General features: G+C 36.0%; 2 protein-coding genes across 2 annotated transcripts; both read left to right on the top strand.

Annotated features, from left to right (window-relative positions):
- Window positions 1-1,212: 1,212 nt before the first annotated feature.
- On the top strand, window positions 1,213-1,953 carry LOC110870023. Its single transcript, XM_022119218.1, has one exon. It carries the CDS (start codon window positions 1,213-1,215, stop codon window positions 1,951-1,953), a length of 741 nt encoding a protein of 246 aa, XP_021974910.1.
- A 9,199-nt stretch (window positions 1,954-11,152) lies between these two features.
- Window positions 11,153-14,721, top strand: LOC110872885 (D-galacturonate reductase). Its single transcript, XM_022121787.2, has 4 exons — window positions 11,153-11,514; window positions 13,358-13,601; window positions 13,679-13,858; window positions 14,358-14,721. Exons 1-4 carry the CDS (start codon window positions 11,198-11,200, stop codon window positions 14,580-14,582), a joined length of 966 nt encoding a protein of 321 aa, XP_021977479.1. The 5' UTR covers window positions 11,153-11,197; the 3' UTR covers window positions 14,583-14,721.
- The last annotated feature ends 11,215 nt before the right edge of the window (window positions 14,722-25,936 follow it).

The following is a 25,936-nucleotide window of genomic DNA, read 5'->3' on the forward strand; positions in this document are numbered from 1 at the left end:
GCGTGGGCGAGACAAAGTGGGAAACGGTTTTTTATGTTCAAAATTGATTTTGAGAAGGCCTATGATAATGTGAATTGGGGGTTCTTGTTGATGGTTATGCGGCAAATGAATTTCCCGGAGATGTGGTGTAATTGGATTTCAGGAGTTTTATCCTTCTGTTTTAGTTATGGAGTTCCTACTTTTGAATTTTCATGTGGAAAAGGTATAAGGCAAGGCGACCCTATATCTCCTTTTTTATTTATTATTGCTATGGAAGCACTTTCCGGTCTTCTTAAAAAATCGTGTTTGGATGGGGACTTTAAAGGGGTGAATCTTCCCAATGATGGACCGTGTATATCTCATCTTTTGTATGCGGATGACGCCATGATTATGGGGGAGTGGTCGGACTCTAATTTTAAAATTCTCAAGCGCATTTTACGTATTTTTCACTTGTGCTCGGGGTTAAAAATTAACATTAAAAAGTCTACATTGTATGGTGTTGGTTTGAATGGTGAAGAGGTTTCGGTGCAAGCCGAAGTGTTGGGATGTACTTCGGGGGACATGCCTTTTAAGTATCTTGGGATTCAGGTTGGAGCTAATATGGGGAGATTAAATAATTGGGATCCGATAGTGGAGGTATTCAATAAAAGACTCTCTAAATGGAAGTCTAGGACGCTTTCTATGGGAGGGAGAGTGGTGTTGATTAAATCGGTCCTGGAGAGTCTCCCATCGTATTATTTCTCCTTATTCAAGGCCCTAGTCGTGGTCATTACTAAACTCCAGAAGATGGTTCGTAAGTTTTTATGGGGCGGAAATGCGGACCAAAATAAAATACATTGGGTTGGGTGGGACACTGTGACGCGTCCTATAAAATTTGGGGGTCTCGGATTGATCAAGTTAGTAGTTAGTAATAATTCTTTGTTACTTAAGTGGTTTTGGCGTTATCATACGGAGGGTCAAGCGTTGTGGAGAAAAGTGATAGAAGCCATCCATGGCTCGAAAAGGAGATGGCTCTCTGTTCCTCACAATAAGAATGTGTGTGGGGTTTGGGGAAAGATTGTTAATTGTGGGAATCGGCTTATAGTCAACGGGTCGTCATTTTCTAGTTTGCTTCAAGGGCGTGTGGGTAATGGAAAGGAGATTAGATTCTGGATCGATCCTTGGATAAGTCGGGTTCCGCTAAAGACTATGTTTCCGGCTTTGTTCCGTCTTGAAAGAAACAAGTGGTGAGTCATGGCGGACAGAGTAAATTTTGATGGGAGAACGAGTATTATGGCTTGGGATTGGAAGACATATCCAGCTTCGAATCAAGAGTCTTCGGAGTTAATAGAGTGCGTTTGGCTAGCTGCTGCAACGGAGCTTCAAACGTTTCCAGATTCGTGGGAATGGAACAACAACTCGCTGCAGTATGTGTCAGTCCAGGATGCGAAAAAATGGGTTACTGATGCAAGTCTATCGGAGCTGAATGCTGAGGACAATTGGGTGAAATGGCTTCCGGCAAAATGTAACCTTTTCTTATGGAGAGCTGGATTAAATCGGTTGCCTACGGTAGATGCTCTTCGAAGACGAAACATACACGTTGATACTGCAGGTTTTGTTTTATGTGTGGGTTCGGAAGAGACGATTGATCACATTGTTGCCGAGTGTTTGTACTCAAATGGTGTTTGGTGTGGTATCGCTAGGTGGTGCCGGATTCCGCCAATTTTTCTTTTTTCGGTTCATGACATCCATGTGATTGCGGAGCATTCGGGGTACTCGCAGCCTAAGAAAGAAGTCATTCGTGGTATTTTGGTGATTACGTTATGGCGCATTTGGAAGGCTAGAAACGAGAAAGTGTTTAGGGAGACGAATGTGTCCATCGTTCAAGTGATTGCGGATGTGAAGGCCCTTAGTTTTCTTTGGTTTAATAGTAGACGCAAGGGTCTTGAGGTGTCATGGGAGGGTTGGCGTTCTTTTGATTTTAATGTAATGTAATTGTTTGTGGCTTGTGGCTATCTCCGTCTTGGAGATAGGCCGTTGTGTTTTTATGAAAGTTGCTTTACAAAAAAAAAAAAAATCAATTTTTTGTTTTTTCCCTTTTGGATGAACCCAGTGTTTGAACATCGCACCACCACCACCGCAAATACTACAAGGTCTATAAGGTTGTCGGTTGTCGGTTGTCTGTGAATCACAGATCTGGTCAAGAAACCCACATGCAACGGCTTTGTGGTAGCCAATTTAAACCCAGTTGCCATTAGCGCTAGAGGTCACAACGGCAAACACAATAACCACTAGAGTCGCAACCGGCGATAGAGGTAAATGGTGGTTTCGTCATTGATTTTCGCAGCTAACGATGGCTTAGTCATCGAATTTGTCCTCGCTTGAAGTCGATGACAAGATTTTGAAGAACCTTATGAGAGAGAGAGAACTAGCAAAGTAAAATGGTCATTTGAAAAAAAAAATAAGGGGCTGTTTGTTTAGCTCTTACTGGGATCTTAATGGTTCAGACTTCTTACTGGTTCAACACTTAATGGTTCAGAGTGTTTGTTTCGCGAGCAGATGTCTGAATAGTTCAAACATTTGCCCCTGAATGGTTAACCATTATACTGAATCTGAATGGTTAAGACCTCTAATCTGAATTGATCAGACATTTCTCTCTGAATGGTTAAGCATTAGACCATGCGTAGTGGGCGTTGTTTTTTCAAAATTTCCCCCCAATAACGCCAATATCGCCCCACCTCCACCCCCTGGGCGTGATTGGGCGTGTTTTTGCAAAAAAGCCCCTCAGCGTGTTTTAAATCACACCAAATGGAGGAATCAATTGACCAATCACATTCAACTTCATTTGTTTTGTTTAATAAGATTTTTTAAATGTTTTATTTTATTTTATTACAAACAGAATGCCCCAGAATCCTCACTACACCCCTTTTGTAAAAACGCCCAATAATGTCACATTGCTGACTGAGCTACCACATGACGCAAAACGCCGTAGGGTGGGGCATTATTCACCCCAACGACTATGCATGGTCTTATACTGGCTCTTAATGGTTCAGAACTCTTACGGATTTAGCACTTAATGCTTCAGAACTCTTACTGGTTCTCTTACTGGTTCAGCACTTAACCAGTAAGAGTTCTGATCATGTTACTACACTTTTTGGGGTGTCATAGGGATTTTGGGAAGATTTTAGGGATCTTAGGACAACCCCAAAAGTATAGTAACATGATCAAAAGGTAGTGATTTGGTGACAGAACACACTAAATGTTAAGTTGAGGGTGGCGGGCGTCAAAGTGATAGTTGGGGGTGGTAGCGACCAATGACCAGTAGTTATAGCTAAGGATGATAAAATCCAATAGCCCTATATTTTATGAAGGTGTCGATGCAGTTATCACATAGTTAATGTCCAGTAAATCATATATAAAATGCATTGCGATTTGTAAATATTTTCTGCTGTTTGAATGACTAGTAGGGAGTGTGTTACACAGTGGCGGATCCAGGGGTGTTTTGGGGGTTCCCGGGAACCCCCTTAGTTTGGAAAAAAAAATGAAAAAAATAGTGAAAATTTTATATGATATAGAAAAAAAAATAGTGAGAATTATTGAAAATCTAGCAAAAGGAACCCGGTGTAAAAAATCTTGAATCCGCCACTGGTATTACATGTTCCAAATATGAAATATTTACTGTTGTTTATAAATGACTTATAGGACGTTAAGAACCAAAACCCAAATCAATAACGAAGTTGTAGTCAAACTTTGTAAACATTGATTTTAGAGGAATCAAATATAAAGTTAGATTTGTTTATTTACCAAAACCCAAATCAATAACGAAGTTGTAGTCAAACTTTGTAAACATCGATTTTAGAGGAATCAAATATAAAGTTAGATTTGTTTATTTACTTGTCAAATTCTATTTTAGAGGAATCAAATATAAAGTTAGATTTGTTTATTGACTTGTCAAATTCTAAACGTGACAATTTTATATCTGAAGAGTTAAAAATCTCTAGTTCTCTACGGTTCATATACAAAATCGTTTATTTTAATATTTTAGGTAGTTGCATCCAACTTTCAGAGTTAAAATAATTTCATATTTTTCTCTAGAAGTTTGGTTAAATATAATATTTGTTTATATAAAAATTGTATCAGTCATATTTATTTTCTATTTTTAGACATTTAAACTTCTCGCTAAAATTATCCTATATATTAAAAAACAAAACTTATGAATAGTAAGTATACATAACTTCACGCCATCTTTTGTTGACTTTTTTCCCCTATACCCTTTTTAAGTGTGTATATATATACATTTTCTTCAAAGTTAGTTATTATCCTATATATTAAAAAACAAAACTTATGAATAGTAAGTATACATAACTTCACGCCATCTTTTGTTGACTTTTTTCCCCTATACCCTTTTTAAGTGTGTATATATATACATTTTCTTCAAAGTTAGTTAGATTATTCATCATGGTGGAGTGGTTTTGTGGTTGCATGTCTTTTAAAGAGACTCAAGTTCAAATCATGGGGTCTTTTTTTTTTTTTTTTTTTTTTTTATGCTTACATAACTTCACGTCATCTTCCTTTTTCTCATCTTTCACACGTTTTTCTGATTCTATTTATACAATTCTTATTCCTTATTTGTTGGGTTAGTGGATGCTTATACATCGCAATAGTCGCCATTGCCAGGAGTTACTAACTCGCTTGCTATCAACGGCTCTGTTGTATGAAAACTCCACTTGTCAACTTAAAAATAAGACAATAAATAGCACAGCTTTAATAACAACCAAGTATTTTGTCGCAATAAATAGTTTTACAATGACTTAGTTTTGTCGCGCCGCAACGCGACGCGTAGCATTAAAACCTAGTTCTTTTAATTTTTGATGATGGGCCATTTTTAGAGTATTATAAGTAAATTGGGTCATGCCCATTCCACTGGGGTGTATCGCAAAAGATGATCAGGAATATTATAGAGGGGAGCATACGGCACATCATATCAGGAGGAACACGGATATTTATTTATATTATATACTAGTCTAAGTACCCGTGTGTTATACGGGTGTACCAACAATAATTCATATTATTCAACACCATCTAAGTAAACATCTTAATTAAATAAACGTTGAACTACAAACATCTTTATCAACATTACACGTAATTGAAAACAAATTGTATTAAAGGTTTGAGAGTTATGACGGTAGTGAATAGTAAAAGCTCTCTTATGAGGACATGGCACGTGACAGGGTTAATCTGTTTTTTTTTTATTTGGCAGCAATTTTTCTTTTTCTAGTTTGTACATAATTGGTTTCAGATTAATATCATAATGGGGGTCTTCAGCGTATAATTACAGCGCGATGTTTAACTAACCGGCACGGGTTTGACGAATCCAAAGGCAACCAACGCGTGTTTTCATGATTTTTTATAATTTTGCAACGATTTTTTTTTGTACAACTGGTTTTGGATTAATAAGAAAACTAGGTTAGAACCCCGTGTATTACACGGGTTGAATAAATGTAATTTTATATACTAAATTAAAACAATTATTCTTTAAAAATCTCGTTTATTACACGGGTTGAACAAATGTAATTTTATATATTGAATAATAAAAAAATTATATATATAAGAACCTCATGTGTTGTACTAAATAAATGTAATTTTATATACCAAATAATAAAAACCCGTGTATTTTACGGGTTGAATAAATCTAATTATATATACTAAATAATAAAAAAAATTATATCTTTAAGAACACTGTGTATTACACGGGTTAAATAAATGTAATTTTGTAACCTTGTATATTACACGGGTTGGATAAATGTAATTTTATAAACTAAATAATCAAAAAAAAAAAATATATCTTTATAAACCCTGTGTATTATACGAGTTGAATAAATCTAATTATATATACTAAATCATCATCATCATCATCATCATCATCATCATCATCATAATACTCAGTAAATCCCACAAATAGCAAAGCTAAGGTAGGGTCTAAGGAGAGTAAGATGTAGAGGCTGCTTTCAGTAAGACCCTCGACTCGATAGTAGTTTTGCATCAAACTTTGGACATAAGGCACATAACACTTAGCAATCGGGACAAAGACCGATTAGTGCATGTTCCCTTTTGTCTTTCTGCTATCAACGCCACCACATGATGATGATGCATGATTAACCGTCCGCCGCTTTTAACGTTATTTTCACAAATTTAATGAAATAACGTTAAAATTAGTGCAATTTCACTTTTGCCCTCCGAGCGTCCACACATATATACATTATTAAAAGTTAGATTAGATTATATATGAAATTAAGTGTATAACAAAAAGTCTTTATAAATTTCACGTAGAATTAATTAGAATCCTTTATTAAAAGTAGGTTATATTATATATGGGCTTATACGTGTGAGTAATTGTGATTATTGAATGGTTGAATTTTGAGGGTTTTGAAATGTGAATTTGATTATGATAGATTATATTTTAGTTTTAAAACTTCTAGAATTATTGAATCAAATAAAAGGATTATGATTTCCTAGAAACAAAAATAACTGAGTTTTTTTTTCTGGTCATTTTGAACATGATCGAGCAAATAGAACGATAGCATCTTAATTAAAAAAAAAACTAATTACAAATGTGAAACCCAATAATTTTACTACTGTCCCATTTCAACGGAAAAGATAAGTACAAACTAAGAGTTAATTACATAGTTAGTCCTTGTGTTTTGCACAAAATAACATACTTAGGTACTAATAGTTTAAAATGACCTTCTAGGGTATTAACTTTTCATTTTGTAACGTTTGGAGGTATTAAGTTCTTGGATATTAACATAGTTAGTCCATGTGGTTTACACAAAATAACATATTTAGGTACTAATAGAATGTGATTTTAAGCCTACAAATAACGTTAATACCTTCAAACGTTACAAAATGAAAAATTAATACCCTAGAATGTGATTTTAAACTATTAATATATAAGAATGTTACTTTGTGCAAACCACAAGGACTAACTATGTAATTAACTCTACAAACTAAATTTAAAAAAAAAATGCAATATGAAAATAAGAGATAGAATAATCGATATTTTTTTTTCATAAAATATAAGATAAGGGTAAGCTAAATAAAAAAGTGTCAATTTGGTAAATAATAATATTAAGTATGAAAAAGTAGGAAATTACAAATGTAGACATCTTCAATTAATGACACGTGTCCAAAATCAGGTTTCTTTTATTATATAGTATAGATTGTCGCCTTGAAAGGACGGTTAGAGTGTGCGTTGTTTAACCAACCAGCACAAGGTTCGACGCATACGAAACCAACTGCTGCTGTTTAAACACCCCCATGCTTTCTTTTTCATTTTTTTAATTTATTTTCTCACTTTTGCTTTACTTTTTATAGTTTTTCCTTTGTTAGGTTTATTTATAATTAACTTATTTGTTCCTCAATGTTTTGAACGTACCTTTGCTAGGGTTGTTCATGAGCTGATCCGAGCCGAGCCGAGCCGAGCTAAGGCAAAACTCGGGCTCGGCTCGATTATAAACCGAGCTGGAAATCAAAGCTCGGGCTCGACTTGGTTTTAAATTGAGCTGGCTCGACTCGGATTGGTTTTGCTCGATTTTGAAAAGAAAAATTAATACATGGCTCTCAAAATTCAGTAATCTAAAATATTATTCAATAATTTAAAAGAACATATCCAAAATAAGCTCAACCTAATACACTACAAGCGAAAATCAAGTTTAACAACACAAAATACGTTCTTAATTTCAAGAATATACAATATAAGTTCATTAGCATGGTAATCAACCTTAAATGTGGTATAGATATCAAATAACACTCCTAATCACATGTAAATAATAATCAGTTTTTGTGATTTATTATAATGTATATAAAAGTAAAATATATTTAGGAGTAAAATAATCCGAGCTGAGCTAGTATGCGAGCCAAACCGAGCCAATCCGGCTCGTTACGAGCCGAGCCGAACTAGACTCACTTTCTAACCAATCCGAGCCGGCTCGGCTCACTGTCTAACCGAGCCACATCGAACGAGCTTTTTCCAAACTAAATCCGAGCGAGTTTCAAGCAAGCTTCGAGCCGTGAACTTTTTAGAAAGCCCTAACCAACCTTTGCAACGTAATATTTTTCTTTATAATTATACAATATAACATTTGCAAGTTTCATCAAGAGTAACTTGCATTTTGGTTTTTCTTTTTGTTTTTTTTGTTTGTTTTTTTCTTTTGAGTAAACTGCCATTTTGGTCCCTGTGGTTTGGGCATTTTTGACATTTTAGTCCAAATCTCAAACTTTTTAAATCTGGGTCACTGTGGTTTCACTTTTATTGCCATTTTAGTCCAAAAGTTAAATTTGGCCAGATTCCCCAACTAAAATCATGATATTTTGTCTTTATTCTCAGGGGTATTTTAGTCCTTATAAATTTATTATAACTCAATATTGATTAAATATAATAAAACCTAAAAATCTTTGACCCTATTTAAAGAATTCATCTTCTTCTTCACCTGTTCAAAAAACCCCCAATTCAAACCCTAATCAGCCACCACATCCAAATCAGATTTGTGCCATTAACAAATCAGATCTGATTACATAACCACTCAAACAATTCTAAGCATCACGTCTCGACTAACAATTCAAAACAACAATTACATAACCACTCAAACAATACCACGCTTACGTAAACCGGTTCGTGCATGACTTTTATTATCCTTACCAAAAACACGACAAAGCCCACAAACACGAACCCTAGGTGACGGTGACTCTGAATGATACCGGATGATCCTTGTCTTCGACTGGTCGTTTTCGGCGGCTATGAATGATACCATATTCGACTGGTCGTTTTCGGCGTTTTGAACCGGATCGGCGTTAGATGGGGGGGATGTTTGGGTTGGGAAAAGCGGTTGAGTTCGTCGGATAAGAGGTTGTGGTCCCAAGTGAGACCGGATGATCCGTGTCTTCTGAATGATACTGCTGATCTCTATAGCTGTAGCTGATCTGCCAGTGGTGGGAGGATGTTGGGTAACAGAATGCGTTGTGGTTGGTTTCGCCGGAGGTTGTGTGCAATGGTGGTTCATAGTGGTGATGGGCGCCGATGTTGACGGTTTGTTGCAGTGGAGTTGTATGGTGGAGATGGAGAGTGATGGGTGATCGGAGTTGGGTTTGGAGGTGGTGACTGATTACGGTTATGGAGGTGTGGATTGGGGGTTTTTGAACAGGTGAAGGAGATGAATGATTTAAATAGGGTCAAAGATATTTTTGGGTTTTATTATTTTTAATCAATAATGACTAAAATACCCCTAGGATAAAGACAAAATATCAGGATTTTAGTTGGGGAATTTGGCCAAATTTAACTTTTGGACTAAAATGGCAATAAAATTGAAACCATAGGGACCCAGATTTAAAAAGTTTGAGATTTGGACTAGAATGGCAAAAATGCCCAAACCACAGGGACCAAAATGGTAGTTTACTCTTTTCTTTTTCTTTTTTGTCTTTTATGTTTTGTTTTTTGACTTTTTCTTTTATTTTTTGTACTTTTATCTCTCAATTTTCTAAAAACTTTGTAATCGAGTATTACATGCTTATTTTTATATACATGTTGGTATAAATTCAAATTGATTTACGTTTAGACGTAATTTTTTCTGGTAATAAATTGGTTCAAATATAATATGTTTTTATCTTTATTATTATGTATGTTTTCAGTTGTTTTACGTTTTGACGTAATTTTTTTTTTCAGAAATGAGTTGGTCAAATATAAAACACTTTCATCAAAATGGTATACATTCGAGTCACTTTACGTTTCGATATCGCCACAACGCATCGTAACTAGTTTTTTACATGCCTATTTTTTTGAACGTGTCGGTATAAATTCAAGTTGGTTTACAATTCGACGTAAATTTTCTTCGGAAATATGCTGGGTCAAGTATAATCCCTTTTCGTGTTTATTTTTATGTACGTTTTCAGCTGGTCTACGTTTTGACAGAATTTTCAATTAGCAAGTCGTGTGAACAATGCTTTCATCTTATTGTTTTTTTTTTTGGTTTCTTACTTGATTTTTTTTCTTCTAGTCTTTATTATATTTATTTATTTTTTTTCTTTTCTTTATGTTAAGTGTTTTAGTTTTATGTTCCTTTCTCATTAAACTTATATTTAAGATAACATTACGTTTCCATTTACACTTAATTTAAAATAGTTAAATGTCATTTTAGTTCCTGTGGTTCATGTCATTTTGCCAGTTTAGTCCAAATGTTTCATTTTTCGCATGTGGGTTCAAAAAGGTTTCACCGTTGCCATTTTAGTCCACTGTGTTAATTTCATCCATTTTTTCTGTTAACGAAAAGGGCAATTCGGTCATTTTATATGGCCGATTTGCCCTTCTAATTAACATAATTACATATAAAATGACCGAATTGCTCTTCTCGTTAGCAGAAAAAAATGGATAAAGTTAACCCAGTAAACTAAAATGGCAACGGTGAAATCTTTTTGGACACACAGTCAAAAAATGAAACCTTTGGACTAAAAATGAAACCTTCTCGTTAGTTCAAATCATATGCACTCTCCATTTCAACTTTTCAACACTACCATCTGACCTGATCAAAGTCAATACGTGGATGTTTGAGGATGACTTCCACTTTACTATTTTTGGATCAAATGGTTTTCTTGGATGACCTCCACGGATTCCCTTCAGGTAATACGGTGGCGGGTATCAGCCGTTTGGTGGCCATGAGAAAGTGAAGAGGGTAGATAAAGAAGGTATGAGAGAGATAGAGTAATGCGATGTCTATGAGATGAGATGAGATGGTGGACATTAGGGGTAAAAATGAAATGAACCTGCTTATTTGTAAAAAAAATGTCAATAAGGCGGCAACATTTGAAACACACACGTAATTATTAATCGGTGACTCACCATGATACATAGTTTTGTCACATATCAATGTCTAACTTTACAAACATACAGTACAAGTTACAATGCCTAAGAATGTTACATAGTTTTGTCATATATCACTATCCAACTTTATAGGCATAAAGTACAAGTTACAATGACTAAGAATGTTACAAGTTTATAATTTATAATTTATAATTTATAATATATAATATATAATGTAAACATGCTTACGCATGCCAGTCCGTCATTTACAATAATTTATTTTCTGAGTTTTTCTATAAATAGTGCATCTTACAAGCTAGTTTTCTTAACAAAACTTATTTTGCAGTCACAAAAAGTTAATATTCTACAAGTCATATAACAGTAAAAAAGATGGTATCCATTCCAGAGACGACTATCAACTCTTCCGATGGCAGGCGACCCATTCCGTTGATCGGATTGGGTACAGCAACCCGAACTGAAAGTGGTGATCAGGTGAAGGCTGCGGTTATAGAAGCCATCAAGGTTGGTTATCGCCACTTTGACACTGCGTCGCTCTATGGAACCGAGAAACCTCTTGGTGAAGCCATTAAGGAAGCTTTGAGACTTGGTCTCATAAAGTCGCGGGCCGAGCTTTTCATTACCACTAAACTGTGGTGTGACTCAACCGAAGGCCACCTTGTAGTACCGGCCCTCAACCAGAGTCTTCGGTATGTATGACTACATATTCCTCAACCAGATGTTTTATTTATTTAAATTAAATTTATTGTGGCAGACAAATCGTTGGGAACTTGATAAGTATCATAGATACAATACATAATGCGAACAAGGGTTGATAAAAAAAAGTTATAAGAGCGTACTTTTATATATATTTTTAATTAAGAAAAAACAAAATCGTCTGTAGTGGTACACATTTTATATATTTAGCCAAACGCATCCCAATCTAACTTTCAAATCATGAAATATAATATTAAGAGTAAATTACGATTTTAGCCCATGTGGTTATATCATTTTTACTATTTTACGTCAAAAAAGAATTTTTTTAACATCTGAGCCCCTAACGTTCTTTTTTCTAACCCTTTTGGCCCCTACCGTCTTTTCTCCCGACCTTTTTGGCCCCTAACATTTAATGGATGAGGTTAGTGTTAGGGGCCAAATGGGTTAGAAAAAAAAGACGTTGGGGCTCAGATGTTTTAAAAGTTTTTTTTTTTGAGCTAGAAGGGTAAAAGTGATATAACCACAGGGGCCAAAATCGTAATTTACTCTAATATTGATTAAAAATACATAAAATAAAGGGTCTATCCGTAAACAAAACTGACCTGATTTGCTAAATATGTCGTTAGTTCAACCGAAATTAACCCAAACCCTTTTTAGATAAACTCAAGCTTACAAATTTCATGTTAGATTTGTATCATGTGGAGAACGCTTTCCACAACATGTTTCGGCTTTCACATATTTCTGAAGGCTACAAACCATTACCATAAACGTTTTGTGAATCTTGTATATATGTTTACAAGCCTTCACAAACCAAAGGGTTTGTAGCCGGGCAATATCAAGGTATGTAGTAAAGATGTTCCTTTCTATGTAGGGGTGTGCACGGTTTGGTTCGTTTCGGTTTTTGGACAAAATCAAAACGAAAACTGAAATGTCGGTTTTTGTTTTTTTTAAACCGTTCGGTTTCGGTTTTTTTCGGTTCCGGTTTTTACACCGGTTCGGTTCAGTTTTTCGGTTATTTCGGTTTTTGAAACAAAAGTAAGTAAGATTCAAAAATAAAAAAAAGTATAATTCAAAATTTAAAAAACTTTCTTATACGGTTACATTTAAGTTATTATACTTAATCTTTTTAACTAAAAATGGTTACATAAACATAAACTTCTAATCTATTTTTATGTTTTTTCAAAGTTTCTATTCGGACCTTTTCTTTTATAATACTTTGAAGATTGTTAAATTTTATATTAAACTTTGTTATTTGTTATATGCAATAAATAAATCATCTCAATTATAAATAAACATCTTAATGTTTTAATTATAAGTACTTAATATTCAAGAATAAAATTAATAATTTCTAATAGCATGGGTTAAACACTTAAACTTAATCATAAAAATATATGTTTTTTCGTTTCGGTTCGGTTCGGTTTTTTTCGGTTATTGAAAATGGTTATCCGAAACCGAACCGGAATTTTCGTTTATTAAAAATCCAAAACCCGAACCATCGGTTTTTGTTTCGGTTCGGTTTTGTCGGTTATTTCGGTTACGGTTCGGTTATTTCAATTTTCTGCTCACACCTATTTCTAAGTAACTGAGCGTTCAAGTCCCAAGGTGAGAACCGGTGTAGATATAAGAGTAGGATGAGTGTGTCAATTAGCCATTCTAAATAAAAACCCATCACAAAACCTTAATCTACACAAAAATAGTTATATAAACATATTATAAAGTATCAAGGTGTTTATCCTCACATTTTTTCATTATAATTTATGTCTCTAGTTGTCACAAAATTTAAAATGCACAAATTGAACTAGATTTTGACATTTGAAAATTTATGATTCCACACAGGGAATTAGGACTAGAGTATGTAGATCTGTATCTAATACACTGGCCACTGAAGCTAAACCAAGATGATGCCAAAAGCCCAATTACAAAAGAAAGCATAGCCGCTATCAATATCAAGGATGTTTGGGAAGGAATGGAGAAGTGTCAAAATCTTGGACTCACCAAATCTATTGGTGTAAGCAATTTTTATCCTCGATTAATCGAAGAACTCCTTTCCATTGCTAAAATCCCGCCGGTTGTCAACCAGGTGATTATCACAATCTTTCCTCTAGTCATAATCATTTCTAAAGTTATCTAGACACTGATTTCCATTTGGTTTTGAAGGTTGAGATGAACCCGCTTTGGCAACAAAAGAAACTTAACGACTTCTGCAAAAAGAAGGATATCCTTCTTACGGGTTACTCTCCTTTAGGTGCATATAATACTGTATGGGGACATAACCGCGTCATGGAATGTGATGTTCTTCAAGACATTGCCAAGTCTCGAGGGAAGACTGTTGCTCAGGTACCCTTCTTACTAATCTAAGCTACAAAATTGGCAAGTCGGGTCAGGTCAGGTCAGGTAAGGGTGTCAAATGAGTCGTTCTAAATATTAGTAAGAATGTATTATTAGGGGTTATATAGTTATATCATTACCCACGTATTCATTGTTTTTCGCTCCTATCGAGTGTTTGATTTCCTTTCGTTTTAACTGCGGGGGAGTATTAGAGAGAATATATTGTTAGAGTTTATTATTATATTATTGTGGTAGTTAGAAGATATGTATTGGAGGAGCCCTATCCCACATCGAAAGAATAAGACCTTCCAGTTGTATTAATAAGATCTTGGGTTACTCCCTCTATCACCAATTGGTTTTAGAGTGGAACCCCATAGACTTCAATAATATGGTCTGATTAAGTACCTAGTAACAATGTGGTTCATGTCCAACAAGTTTTTGACCAAAATGGGCTTGGGGTTATGACTACATAACTTTATGTAAGTGATCTTATATGGTTAATATCCAGGTTTCTCTACGATGGATGTATGAGCAAGGTGTAAGCTTTGTAGTAAAAAGTTTCAACATTGAGAGGATGAAGCAAAACTTAGACATATTTGAGTGGTCACTGACTGAAGAAGAGGTGATTAAAATAAGTCGCATTCCTCAACAAAGGCATGTTTATTTAAGTGGTACGATGCTAAAGGAGCCTCACGATGTACTTGCCGAGATTGATGCAGGTCTTTCGTACTAATAAGTTGTTTCGTCATATGTTATCTACTTAGAACTCAATAAGAGATCACCAGTTTGGTTTTATTGTCTCGTCTCATATGGTCTTATTGTATAACGTTGAAATAAGAATTAGAAGTACTTCAGATTTATGGTTTTTTTTTCTTAAAAGTTTACTGATTCCTATAAATATATTATCTTGTATGTTGCAAAATGAAATACATTTTTTTTTTACTTCTTGTTTGGGATTAAACCTAAAACCTCCTACTAAAAAGCAAAAGTCTCTACCAAATAAACTAGCTCCACCTTAATTGCAAATGAAATATATGTACCTATACAAACTTGAAATGAATTTTAGTTTATATTTTCTGCAAAACCTACCTTTTGTTGACTAGTAAACAAAATGGTTACATGTTTTTGAAAAATGGAAAGATATGTATGACCAATTTTCTTCGTAACTATAGAACCTTTTTTAAATATTATTTTATTATTATAACTTTTTTCATAAATAACTAAAACCAGCATTATTTAGAATTTTTTTAAGACTTAAGCTAAGTAACATATAAGTGTGGAAAACAAAGAAAACACTAAATGGTAATAAGTTTTTATAAACTAAAAGTAACACCCGTCGCGTTGCGGCCACCACCCAACCTCCGGTGTATAAATTTTATACACTAAATGTAACATCACCACCCAACCTCCGGCAGCCTGGAGCATCACCATCATCTTCCATCAACCCAAACCCAGCAACATGAATCCTTCAAAAACCCCATCGGCTGCAGCGTTTTAACATCCTCTTTCCCAACAGATCTGCAATTTCACAGACCTGATTCAAACGCTTGAAAGAGTTTCAATGGTTGGTTTCAATGGCTGTTGAAATCAGGCGAAGGGGAACTATAATGATGGACCGTAGTGGTGGTTTCAATCGGTAAAGATCATTGTAGAGAGGAGAGAACGAGAGAAGAACATACCTGATGGAGACGATGAATGACGGTGGTGAAGTGTTTCAGAGGTGTGCGGCGAGGGTTGGTGGTGTGTGGTGGTTCCCGAATGGTGATGATGGCGAACCATGGGTGAAGGGGTGATGAGTAAGGCGAGCGGCATTGGTTCAGCTAGGGTGATGCAGCGAAGTTGATGGTGTTATTAGCGTTGTCGATTTTGAGTGAAGATGGAAGATGGAGGATGGTGTTTTGGTGATGGAGAACGGTATGCAGGGGTGGGGTGGATAAGGGTTCCGGTCGGAAAGGGTGGTGCTGTGATGATGATGTGTGGTGGTGGTCGGTTGTTGGCTGTATGCATTTGGGGAAGATGGTGGTAATGCTCCTGGCTGCCAAAGGTTGGGTGGTAGTTGTTGGCTGTATGCATTTAGGGAAGATAAAGTAGGTTCTCTGTGCCTATTATATGGCCAAAGCTTTTATTTAGTTTAATTATTTTAATTAATAATGAGTTATAATAAAATCATAATAACCAATTTACCTCTGAGGAAAATGATAAAACATCAGGATTAAATTTGAGGAATATGAGCTGATTTCATTTTTGGACCAAAATGGTAACAAAACTGAAACCACAGGGATCCAGATGCAAAATGTTTGAGATTTGGATTAAAATGGTAAAACTACCCAAACCTCAGGGACCAAAATTGCAATTTACTCCAGTTTCAAAAGAAGAAACGTTATTTCCTTTATTATTAAGAGTAAACTGCCATTTTGATCCCTGAGATTTGGTCACTTTTGCCACTTTAGTCCAAAAATGAAATCGGATCATATTTATCAAATTAAATCCTGCTTAAAATAAAAATAACCACAAAACTCTACACTCTCTCTCTCTAAACACTCCTCAGTCTCTCTCTTCTCTCTCTTTCTTCTCTTCTCTGATCACTCAAATGGTAAACACAGAGAGAAATCAGAGAAGGGGTTCATCAGTGTGACAACCGGTAATTTACGACCCTTAATTACGCGATTAACAAACATTAGGACGATAATAAATAGTGTTTAAGATATAAATAAACTTAATTAGGCCTTTGGAGTGCTTAGGAACGTCTAACCGACTTTACAGTGCGCGTATGACGATCCGCGGAGAGACTGCAGAATATTAAACGATAACGCGCTGAAACCGAACGAAATACTGACAACGCCGACAATCATGAATTTTAGACGAATATTTTATATTTATGAATTTAATTTTTGTCAATTTATTGTGCTTCCGTACATCGCAAAGCGCAAACGTGTACGAAAAACGCGACTGCAGGAACGCACCGGAAACGAAACGGAAGCAACGGAGACGCGTAATACTTTCAAAACTGAAATCTTTACGATATATTTAGCATCGTAATTAAATTTTTATATCCGTAGTCGAAACCGAATCGAAAAACGGATTAGAAACGAGGAGTGACGCCATTTCACGCGATTTTTACCGTGATTGACGAACGAATGCGCAAACGCGACTACCGACACAATTTTACTTCTTCTCATTTTAAAACAATAATTCACAACAATTTTTAGAGAAACCGGGTTCGTAGGAACTGACGGGCTAACTTAAAACACGAAATTGGGCGTGCGGGCCTTGGGCCCAAACCTAAGCCCACTAGAGATTAACCTAACTATATAAACACCTTATCTCAATGTAGGGGTGTGCACGCTTCGGTTCGGTTCGGTTCGGTTATTAGCATTATCCGTAACCGTAACCGAAGTCATCGGTTAATCGGTTCGGTTAATAACCAACTCAAACAAGGGATAATTTTTTTTGCTTAGAAATACATGTAATGGAGATATAAATACATGAAATAGATGTATAAATACATAAAATGGATGTATAAATAAATGAAATGGAGTGGTACGTGGTTGAAAACCGGTGCTCGTAAACGTGTAACTTTATGTTTTTATATGAGTTTTAATCTTGAATGGCCTACTTTTAATTAGATTTGTGTTTATGCAGGTTTAACGAAGTTTAAGGAGCTTTTCGGAGCTTTACGAATCACCGGGTCGAAAACCGGAGCACCGGGACGCGTTACGGATCAATTGGGAGTGCGAGAAGTGAAAAATGGAGAATTAGTGTTCAAGAGGCCGTCGGAGACGGGGTATAGCCCGTCCCGGACGGGCTCCAGACAAACCCGTCGACCAAGGATTCCCGTAACCAGTCACTTAGGGTGTCGGACGGAAACTTCACCAGGCAAACCCGTCGGCGACGGGGTCATGCCCGTCGGCGACGGGCAACAGAATACCGGAACGTGAAATGTTGGTTGTTAGGTTATGTGAACGATTTCTATTGGTTGTGGGGCATCCAATTCGGGAGTTACACTCTTGTTGGAGTTTGAAAACATATCTTGGAGCCAAGACTCATCATCATTCACCTACCATTCCATTAGACATCATCTCTACAACCCGAAATCATCATCGAAGAGTCACCATCACCATCTTCACAATCAATCGATTATCCACAAACCCTAATCCTTCTACCATCATCATCTTTCACCAAACCTCATCATTCACCATTCTCAAGGCTTCAAGATGTTCAATTTCGAGTTCTCAACATCCGGTGATCTAGCTTCTTCAACCATGAGCGGCTAATCATCTCGGTTTCCCCTCAGTGTAGGTAGTTGTTAATTTTAGGGTTTCGAATTGTTCTTGTTTCAACTTAGTGACAATTTGTGTTTGATTTTTGAAACCTTTGACAATAGTTTGCATTTGTTTTGTATTCGTAAATTGGGAACGATGTTAAAAGTTATGACTTTACGAAATGGTTATGTGTAGTATGCATTGTCTTGGTTAGGTTTTACTTGTGTTGATCATAAAGTGTATTCTTGTCCGTTTCTCGAAACGTTGATAGTTATTAGCACCTACGTCACGGTACACTAAATCCGCTAATCATACACACTTGAGTTGGATCTAAAAACTTGTAGAAACCCTAGGTTGACAATTACCGAAACCGGGTGTGAACCCTATTTCTCATTATCGTTTATTAATTAAATTTTTGTGCAATCGTTACTTTTTAGTTGTCAATCAGTTACACCAATTTCTTTAGATTAAATTCACATCTCTCAATTAAACAAAAATACAAAAACATTCTAGTAAGCTTCATAAATTGTGACACTCTTGATAATTCAATCGAATCCATTCACAAACCACATACTCTTCGTGGTTCGACCCCTTGCTACCACTAACTATTTGTTAAGGGTAATTTGGGCTTATAAATATTATCTTTGATCGGAGCGCGACACTCCGATCAAATTTTGGCGCCGTTGCCGGGGAGTGCGTGCGCTTTGTGTTTGGATTATTGTTTGAATTTTGTGATTAATTGTTTAAATTGCATAGTTTCTCTTCTTGTACTTTGTCTTTTCTTTGTTACGCGGGGTGTGTTACTTGTGCAGGTTACAGGTAGTGCGTGCATACGCGGAACTCCGGGAGGACTTCACCGTTAGTCTACGAACCGGAAATCGAAAAAGTAGCAAGAAGAAACCTAGCAAGCCGATTGGAAGCAACACTTGCTTCTAATCAAACCAACCAAACACCACAACTCACACCAACCATTGAGACCGATTCAATGGCAAATCAAAACTCCAACCAAAACCAAAACCAGAATCAATTCCAATACCGAAGCAACTTCAATCCCGCCCAAAACGTTCAACCGATACCTCAAGAGCGACCGGGTGGTAATAACAATACCGGACCACCTACACCACCTTTTCAAAACCAAAATCCCAACAACACCCAAAGAACACCCCAACAACAAAATCTTCATCGACAAACCTCCTTACCCCTCAACCTTGATGATCGGAATATCAATTCCGACCGTCGAGGCAACAGAGATCGTGGCAATCCCGCGAACGAAGACCCATTTTTCAACATAGACGATTTGAGGAACGCCATCCCCGATGACGAACCGTATAGTGTTCCCGGTTATCAATCGCCGGAGCATGTGAGTGTTCATATGGAAAATTCGGATGATGGGGGTTACTATGATGATCAGGCGAATGATGACGGAGATTGGGGATATGTGAATCAGGGTAATTTTTACAATGCAAGAGGGTATGACGATGAGGAGTTTGGCTACCAAAATGCCAATTATGTTGGAGATGAAGACTACGGGTATGGGAATAGAAGGAATGACGGTTACGAAAATAACCGCCAACCACGAAATAACAACCAAAGGAACCGAAATGACGGGTTTTACAACAACAACAACAATGGCAACCCTAATCGGATCCCTCGTTTCGTGGGAGGGGGTAACCAAAGGGGTAACCAAGGTGGTAATCGAAGAGATTGTAGGATCGTTGTTTGACCCGACTGAGTCGATCAAAAGAGCTTTATATCCGGTTCAAAGGCGGAATCAGAGAAACGGATTTGAAACAGCTTGATACTCTTTAATTTGTCACTTTGATTGATATTAACAGAGATTACAACCTGGACAAACTTTGGCAGCACTTCGTTACAAATCAGATACAGTCGTACCAAATGAAATGTTAAATGCCCTACTTATAGTAGACTTGATTTTGCTTGAAAGGATCAAGTTCATTTCAAGCGGAATCACTTATGTCTGATTTCGCTTGAAATGCCACTTGACCATTTCAAGCGGAATCACCTCTTTTACGACTAAATACTGTTTCTCGAACCTCGGGCACTGATTATCCTATCCTATCCTATTACATGATACAAGACGAAGTCAATAGACGTAATGCACTAACAGACTCCCCCTCGGATATTGACGAAGTCTTCAGTGTCTAGTCTTCAGTCATGACACATCTTCAGTCTTGATCATTCTGCCTTCTCATTCAAGTTGTAACATTGTAAGCATCCATCAATCTTTAACTTCTTCTATCAGCTTCAGGCTCCCTTTTTCGTCAAGCTTCCGTGCTTTGGGATCGACACCTAGCTTTCCATCTACAAGCTCCCCTTTTGCTTCAAGCTTGTCTTCAGACTCCCCCTTAGACTCTGCTCTTCGGGATCGTACTCTGGACTATCTGCAATCACTCAAACATTCATAAATACAATGTTTTTCAAATCATCAATCAAATTCTCTAATCCACTCCCCCTATCAACAATCTTTATTGATTTGGCAGTTTCAACAAACACGATCGTAAATTGGCTCTATAATAATATAAGCATCCAGATCCGATTCCCTCACAGTTAATCATCCAAGTCCAAATTAATGACCTTGGAGATATCACAAACTGTTTTTGAAAATTTTTGATTTTAATTCAAGTATCAAATTAATGAACTAGATTTATTTTCAGAAACACAATCAGCTTACTTAAATTTTGAAACTCAGCATCTCAGACATCAGTTGTCGAAAATAAAGCAGAATCAAAAATCTTTTTGTACTTTCTGAAAATATAAAGCAGTAAAGAAATATGTACAAACATATTTACAGACAATATTTTTGTTTGAGTATGCGTCAGAGGATCATATCAGTTTTTGACAAGTCACAAGTACCGTTGAGCTTAGTTACACATAAATAATTAAACAATTCACTTAGATTGTCGATATACTGATCCACTTAAATTTTCACACAAATTTCAACTGATTCAGGATACGAATTAGGTGTTTTAAGAACTTAAACTCATTCATGTATCCCACCTCTTAAATATACTCCCGTATCCAGATCCCAATATTCAGTCTTACAGGTGAATATACCTAGATGATATCTGTAAGGGGTTAGATGCGAACTCGTGAGAGCTCAGGTCAGAACTTCCGTTCAGCAGAGAGATGACGGTTCGACTTTAGGTGTGTCCCCTTTAGAGGATCTTTTTTACAACAACAATGATTATCAATTTTATTGTTTCATCAATTTGCTGAGGGCGATGCTATGTTTCAAGCAATGCGGAAAGTATTATCCGGGGACTAGGTCAGAACTTCCATTCAAGAGAAGTCCCGGAATAATACCCTAGATATCACTGAGTATAAAGACCTAGTATTTCAGAAAGAGGGACCTTTCAAACGAGATTTCAGGGGTTACCTATATATCCAAGTAGTGTTCCCCACGAAATAAGCAAGTTTGAATTTAGGTTTATATCCCGAAAAAGTTTACTAAATGTATAAAAACCTATCGGCATATCATCAGTGAGACTGTTTAACGCTATTTAATCATTACATTTCTTTAGCATACTGTAACTGTCTACTGATGTACTATCATTTCCTCTTTTTTACACAAAAACTCAATTTTTGTATTTTATCATGTTTTTGGCTTTTTCAAATTTTCTAATGTTTTTGTATTTTCTGACAATTTTTCTCCCCCTAAAATGCAAAACCATTAAAAGAAAATTTGACAACACGATACTGATAGTTTTGTCTCGCCATCCATGTTCTGCTAACTGTGCACTGAATTACACTAAAAGCAGTAATTACCCCCATGATTTACAACACACTGATTTTTACAGTTTGAAAACCGTTTTTCAGTCTGGTGAAAGTAATCATGTTTGTTCAGCCGTGAGGGTTTCGGCCTACTCAATCAACACATATTTTTGTAATTTTCTATTTTTGACAAAAATTAAAAACAAACATATTTTTGGTTTTTCAAGTTTTTAACAAACTAAAAACATATTTTTGGTTTTTAATTTTTCAAATTTTTAGGGTTTTAAAATGATGTTTATTTATGTACAGAAAAACAAATAAACTCCCTTTTCAACCAACACAGGGTCCAGCAGCCTCCTTTCCTCGTTGTGTCGGGCTGCTCCAACTTTCATTCGCATAATTTTCAGTTTCGTTGAGCACCTGCACATACAACAATTTGATCATTTGAACAATTTAGCCCAGGTCTGTTGGACCTTAGGCATTTCAACACAATAATTTTCATTCAATGCTGGAAACTCTTTGTCATCATTCACAATGATTTTATCAATTTTGACTTCAGCTTTCTCATCTTTTACCGAAGTCACTTGTTTCTTAACAGACCATGTTTGACCTTTCGGTGTACCTCTTTTGTAAAAATGTGATTCTTTTTGAACACTTTGTTTTTGAACAACATTTGGTTTCCAAAACTATTGGGGTTTTGTCATATCAATTGTTGTTTTCCAACTTTGTGTTGTTCTGAATCTGGGTGTGTGAGAATTCTAGGTCTGTCTTTAATCGAACCTGTTCGGGTTTGATTTCCAATTTTGATTTGAAGCAAACTTGTTTGTATTGTACCTCCAAGTTTGTTTCGAATCAAATCTGGTTGACCTTTGTTTCACATCCTCAGATCTCTGTTTTTCAACATTTCCAGACTTCATTTTGTCAACATCCGCAGGTTTCAGATTTGGACACTTTCGTGCAAGATGTCCTTTTTGATCACATTTAAAACATGTTCTCATGGACACATCTTTGACCTGTGGTTGTTGCTGTTTCTTTTTAGCAAAGAACTCATCATTGGACTGTCTCATTTTGAGTTCTTTTTCTTCAGCTAAACTGTTTCCTTGAACAAAACTCATTTTTGCCTGATAGTTTGGCGTTTCATTTTTGTTTTGATTTTGTTTCTTCTTATAACCCAATCCAACCTTCATGTTTTTCTTCTTAAAACCAGGTTTGTTATAAGAACCTTTGTGACCTTTACCAACAAACTTTGAAATCTCAGACTTCTCAATCTCAACCATTTTGAAAACTTTATCAACTTTTTCTGAAATCACATTTTGAATCGAGAATACAACATCTAAGAACAATTTGTCCGATCCAATCATGGTATAAACCAATCCCTTTGAATCATCATTCATATTTTTCTCGGATTTTGTGTTCTTCAGATATCCATCATGAAGATTTCCTTCATTTTCATCCCGTGATTAAGATTTACCTGTATCAACCGACTCTTCTTTCAACACACTTTCAACGACTTTACCTACCACCTCTGAATCATGAGAATCATCAGATTTGGAATAGGTTATGTCAATGTTGTCTGGCAATTGATCTACCATGTTGAAAGCTTTTTCGACCTTTTCCTCATCATAAAATGCAAACTTTTCTGGTGGTGGAACTTGTTGAAACTCTGAGCCAATGCCTTTCTTGTTTTGCTCAGACTCACCGTCTCCCGGTTTTATATTGAAAATTCGTTCAAGCACATATGACGATACGTGATAACTTTTTAACTTGTTGTTATCCTGTTCTAAATCAGCAATCTGTCGCTTTAGCTTAGAAACATCCTCAATATAGGAATTAACAACATCTTGTTTTATAGAATACATTCGTTTAAGCTCTTTAGTTGTTTCAGAAATATAATTCATTCTTGATTGAGCATATTTCATTTCATCTTTCACTTTCTCATATGACTCTTTTGTAATGTGATATGCTAATTTCATTGAGTCATATTCCTTTTTCATTTCTTGACAAGCAATTTCTTTTTGAGAACACTCTTCTGTCATTTTAGAAACATTTTCTTTCAAAACATCATTCTCTTTTTCTATCTTTTTACATTTTTCTGAAAGTTTTTCATCATTTTCTTTTAAAACTTTTGTTTCTAGTATTTCTTTGCATTTTTCTTTGAAAATGTTTTCAATTTTTGTGAATTCAAGATCTCTTGTTCTGAATTGCTCATCTTTTTCAGTACAAGCTCTGCACGGTTCGATGCATTTCTTGCACTGATCAATCGTTTTTAAGATTTCAGAATCAGAATGTACCTCAGTGATTGGCACTTCGGTATTTGATGCAGTTGCCTCAGTTTGCTTTTGATCAGCATCATCTTGCGTTTCTTCAACATTAACTTCATCACCAGCGTTACCAGCTTCCAAATTCTCATTCTTTACTTCTTCTTCTTCTTCTTTCTTCACATCTTCTCCAATCTGCTGTTCTTCAGTAACAGCTTTCTTAACCTCTTCACTCACCTTAACTTCTTCGCTTTTGATTTCCTTCACAGCCTTAACTTCAACAGCTTCTGTGTTAACCTCTTCAGCAACCTTCTTCAGATTGTTCACCATCTCTTCAACACTCTTTTTCATTCTCTCTTCATCCCTTTTTCTCAGACACGATGTCATGGCATATCTGATCTCCTTTTCATGCCTTTTAGCATATGTGTCATCTTTCATCACATTTCTGTAATATTCGTGTTAGTGCATTTATGTCTATCGCCTCCGTCAATTTCGTTCGTAGCAGAAACAAAAGATGTTTAGTGCTTATAGTGTTAGATTTAGGAGAAAAGGCAAGGTGACATTTCTGTAATTAGTGAGATTTCTCATTAAGCCCCTTGGCCTATAAATAGAGAACTTAGGGTTCTCATTTAGAACTTTTGTCACTTTGCTCATTTGAAGACTTTGGAGAAGATAGGAGCTAGAGAGAGAAACTAGAGAGAGAAAGTGACATCGTGATTCAGGTGCTTTGTGCGTTTTCATATTCGTCAATAGAATCACAGATTATATTACGTCTCGTGTGTTCGGTCACGTTCGTGTACAGATTCCACACGTCACACGTTCGGTTACGCTATCGTTTCGGAGTCAAAACCGGTCCTACAAGTGGTATCAGAGCAGGAGCTCGATTGCACGGATCAAACGCACGATTTCGCACAGAAATTCATCAAATTCAGAGTCAAATTTCATTCAGATTTGTCAAATTTCTTCACTCTTCATCTTATTCACGTTTTTAACAGAAAATCGCAAAATTAAACGACTTTTCACGGTTAAAAATTGATAATTTTTGGATATGTTGTGCGAAACTATCTGATCTACAAGCCTACAAATTTTCAGGTCAAAATTCCAAGCCGTTTGAGAGAAATCTGAGTTTTTGTGATCGTTTTTGCTGAACTGTTCGTCACCAGCCGTTCGGTCAGCCTATTCGATCGAACAGCAAAAGAATATTCATTCGGCTAGCCTGTTCGATCGAACAGACTAACCGTTCCATTGCACTATATTTCATTAAAGTGTTTTGACCATTGTTGACTTTCTGACCGATCGAACACACTGTTCGATCGAACACACTGTTCGATCGAACAGTCTAATCGATTACACTGCAACACCTTTAATAGCTTTCCTGTTCGATCGACCGACATTTTCATCCAATCGGTTAGCATTACACATCATTTAAGTCAAACGTGCTCAGTTCTTGTCAGTCAACTTTATCTATTTGCATGTGATGAATTGAATGGTCCAATGAAATTGTGTTACATTTGAAAGGTGTCGGTTTAGTGGAACTGAGATTATTAATTGCATGTGACTAGTTGACATTATATTAAGATCATCGCGTAAAAATTTTGAAAAACTAATCTCTTTGAATTGATGGTGATTGTCAGATTGCATGTGAAATATCAATTGAAGTGTGAACATTAATTGAAAGCAAAATTAGATGTCGGCCATTTTAATTGAATTTGCTATCATTAGTTTGCATGTGATTTAAAGTCAAGATACATTGTCATAGTTCATGTGTCAAAGTTTCATACGACCAACCGATTGATCAAGAATTTGTTGTCGTTTTGTGATATCAATCGAACAGC

This window comes from Helianthus annuus, chromosome 8 (genome assembly GCF_002127325.2).
Source record: "Helianthus annuus cultivar XRQ/B chromosome 8, HanXRQr2.0-SUNRISE, whole genome shotgun sequence".
NCBI lineage: Eukaryota > Viridiplantae > Streptophyta > Magnoliopsida > Asterales > Asteraceae > Helianthus > Helianthus annuus.

Excerpts from the sequence above, each read along its gene's own strand:
- LOC110870023 (XM_022119218.1), top strand. The coding sequence starts at position 1,213 with ATGGCGGACAGAGTAAATTTTGATGGGAGAACGAGTATTATGGCTTGG.
- LOC110872885 (XM_022121787.2), top strand. The coding sequence starts at position 11,198 with ATGGTATCCATTCCAGAGACGACTATCAACTCTTCCGATGGCAGGCGA. Across the intron at positions 11,515-13,357 it reads GCCCTCAACCAGAGTCTTCG|GGAATTAGGACTAGAGTATG; the intron begins GTATGTATGACT and ends GATTCCACACAG. Across the intron at positions 13,859-14,357 it reads GAGGGAAGACTGTTGCTCAG|GTTTCTCTACGATGGATGTA; the intron begins GTACCCTTCTTA and ends GTTAATATCCAG.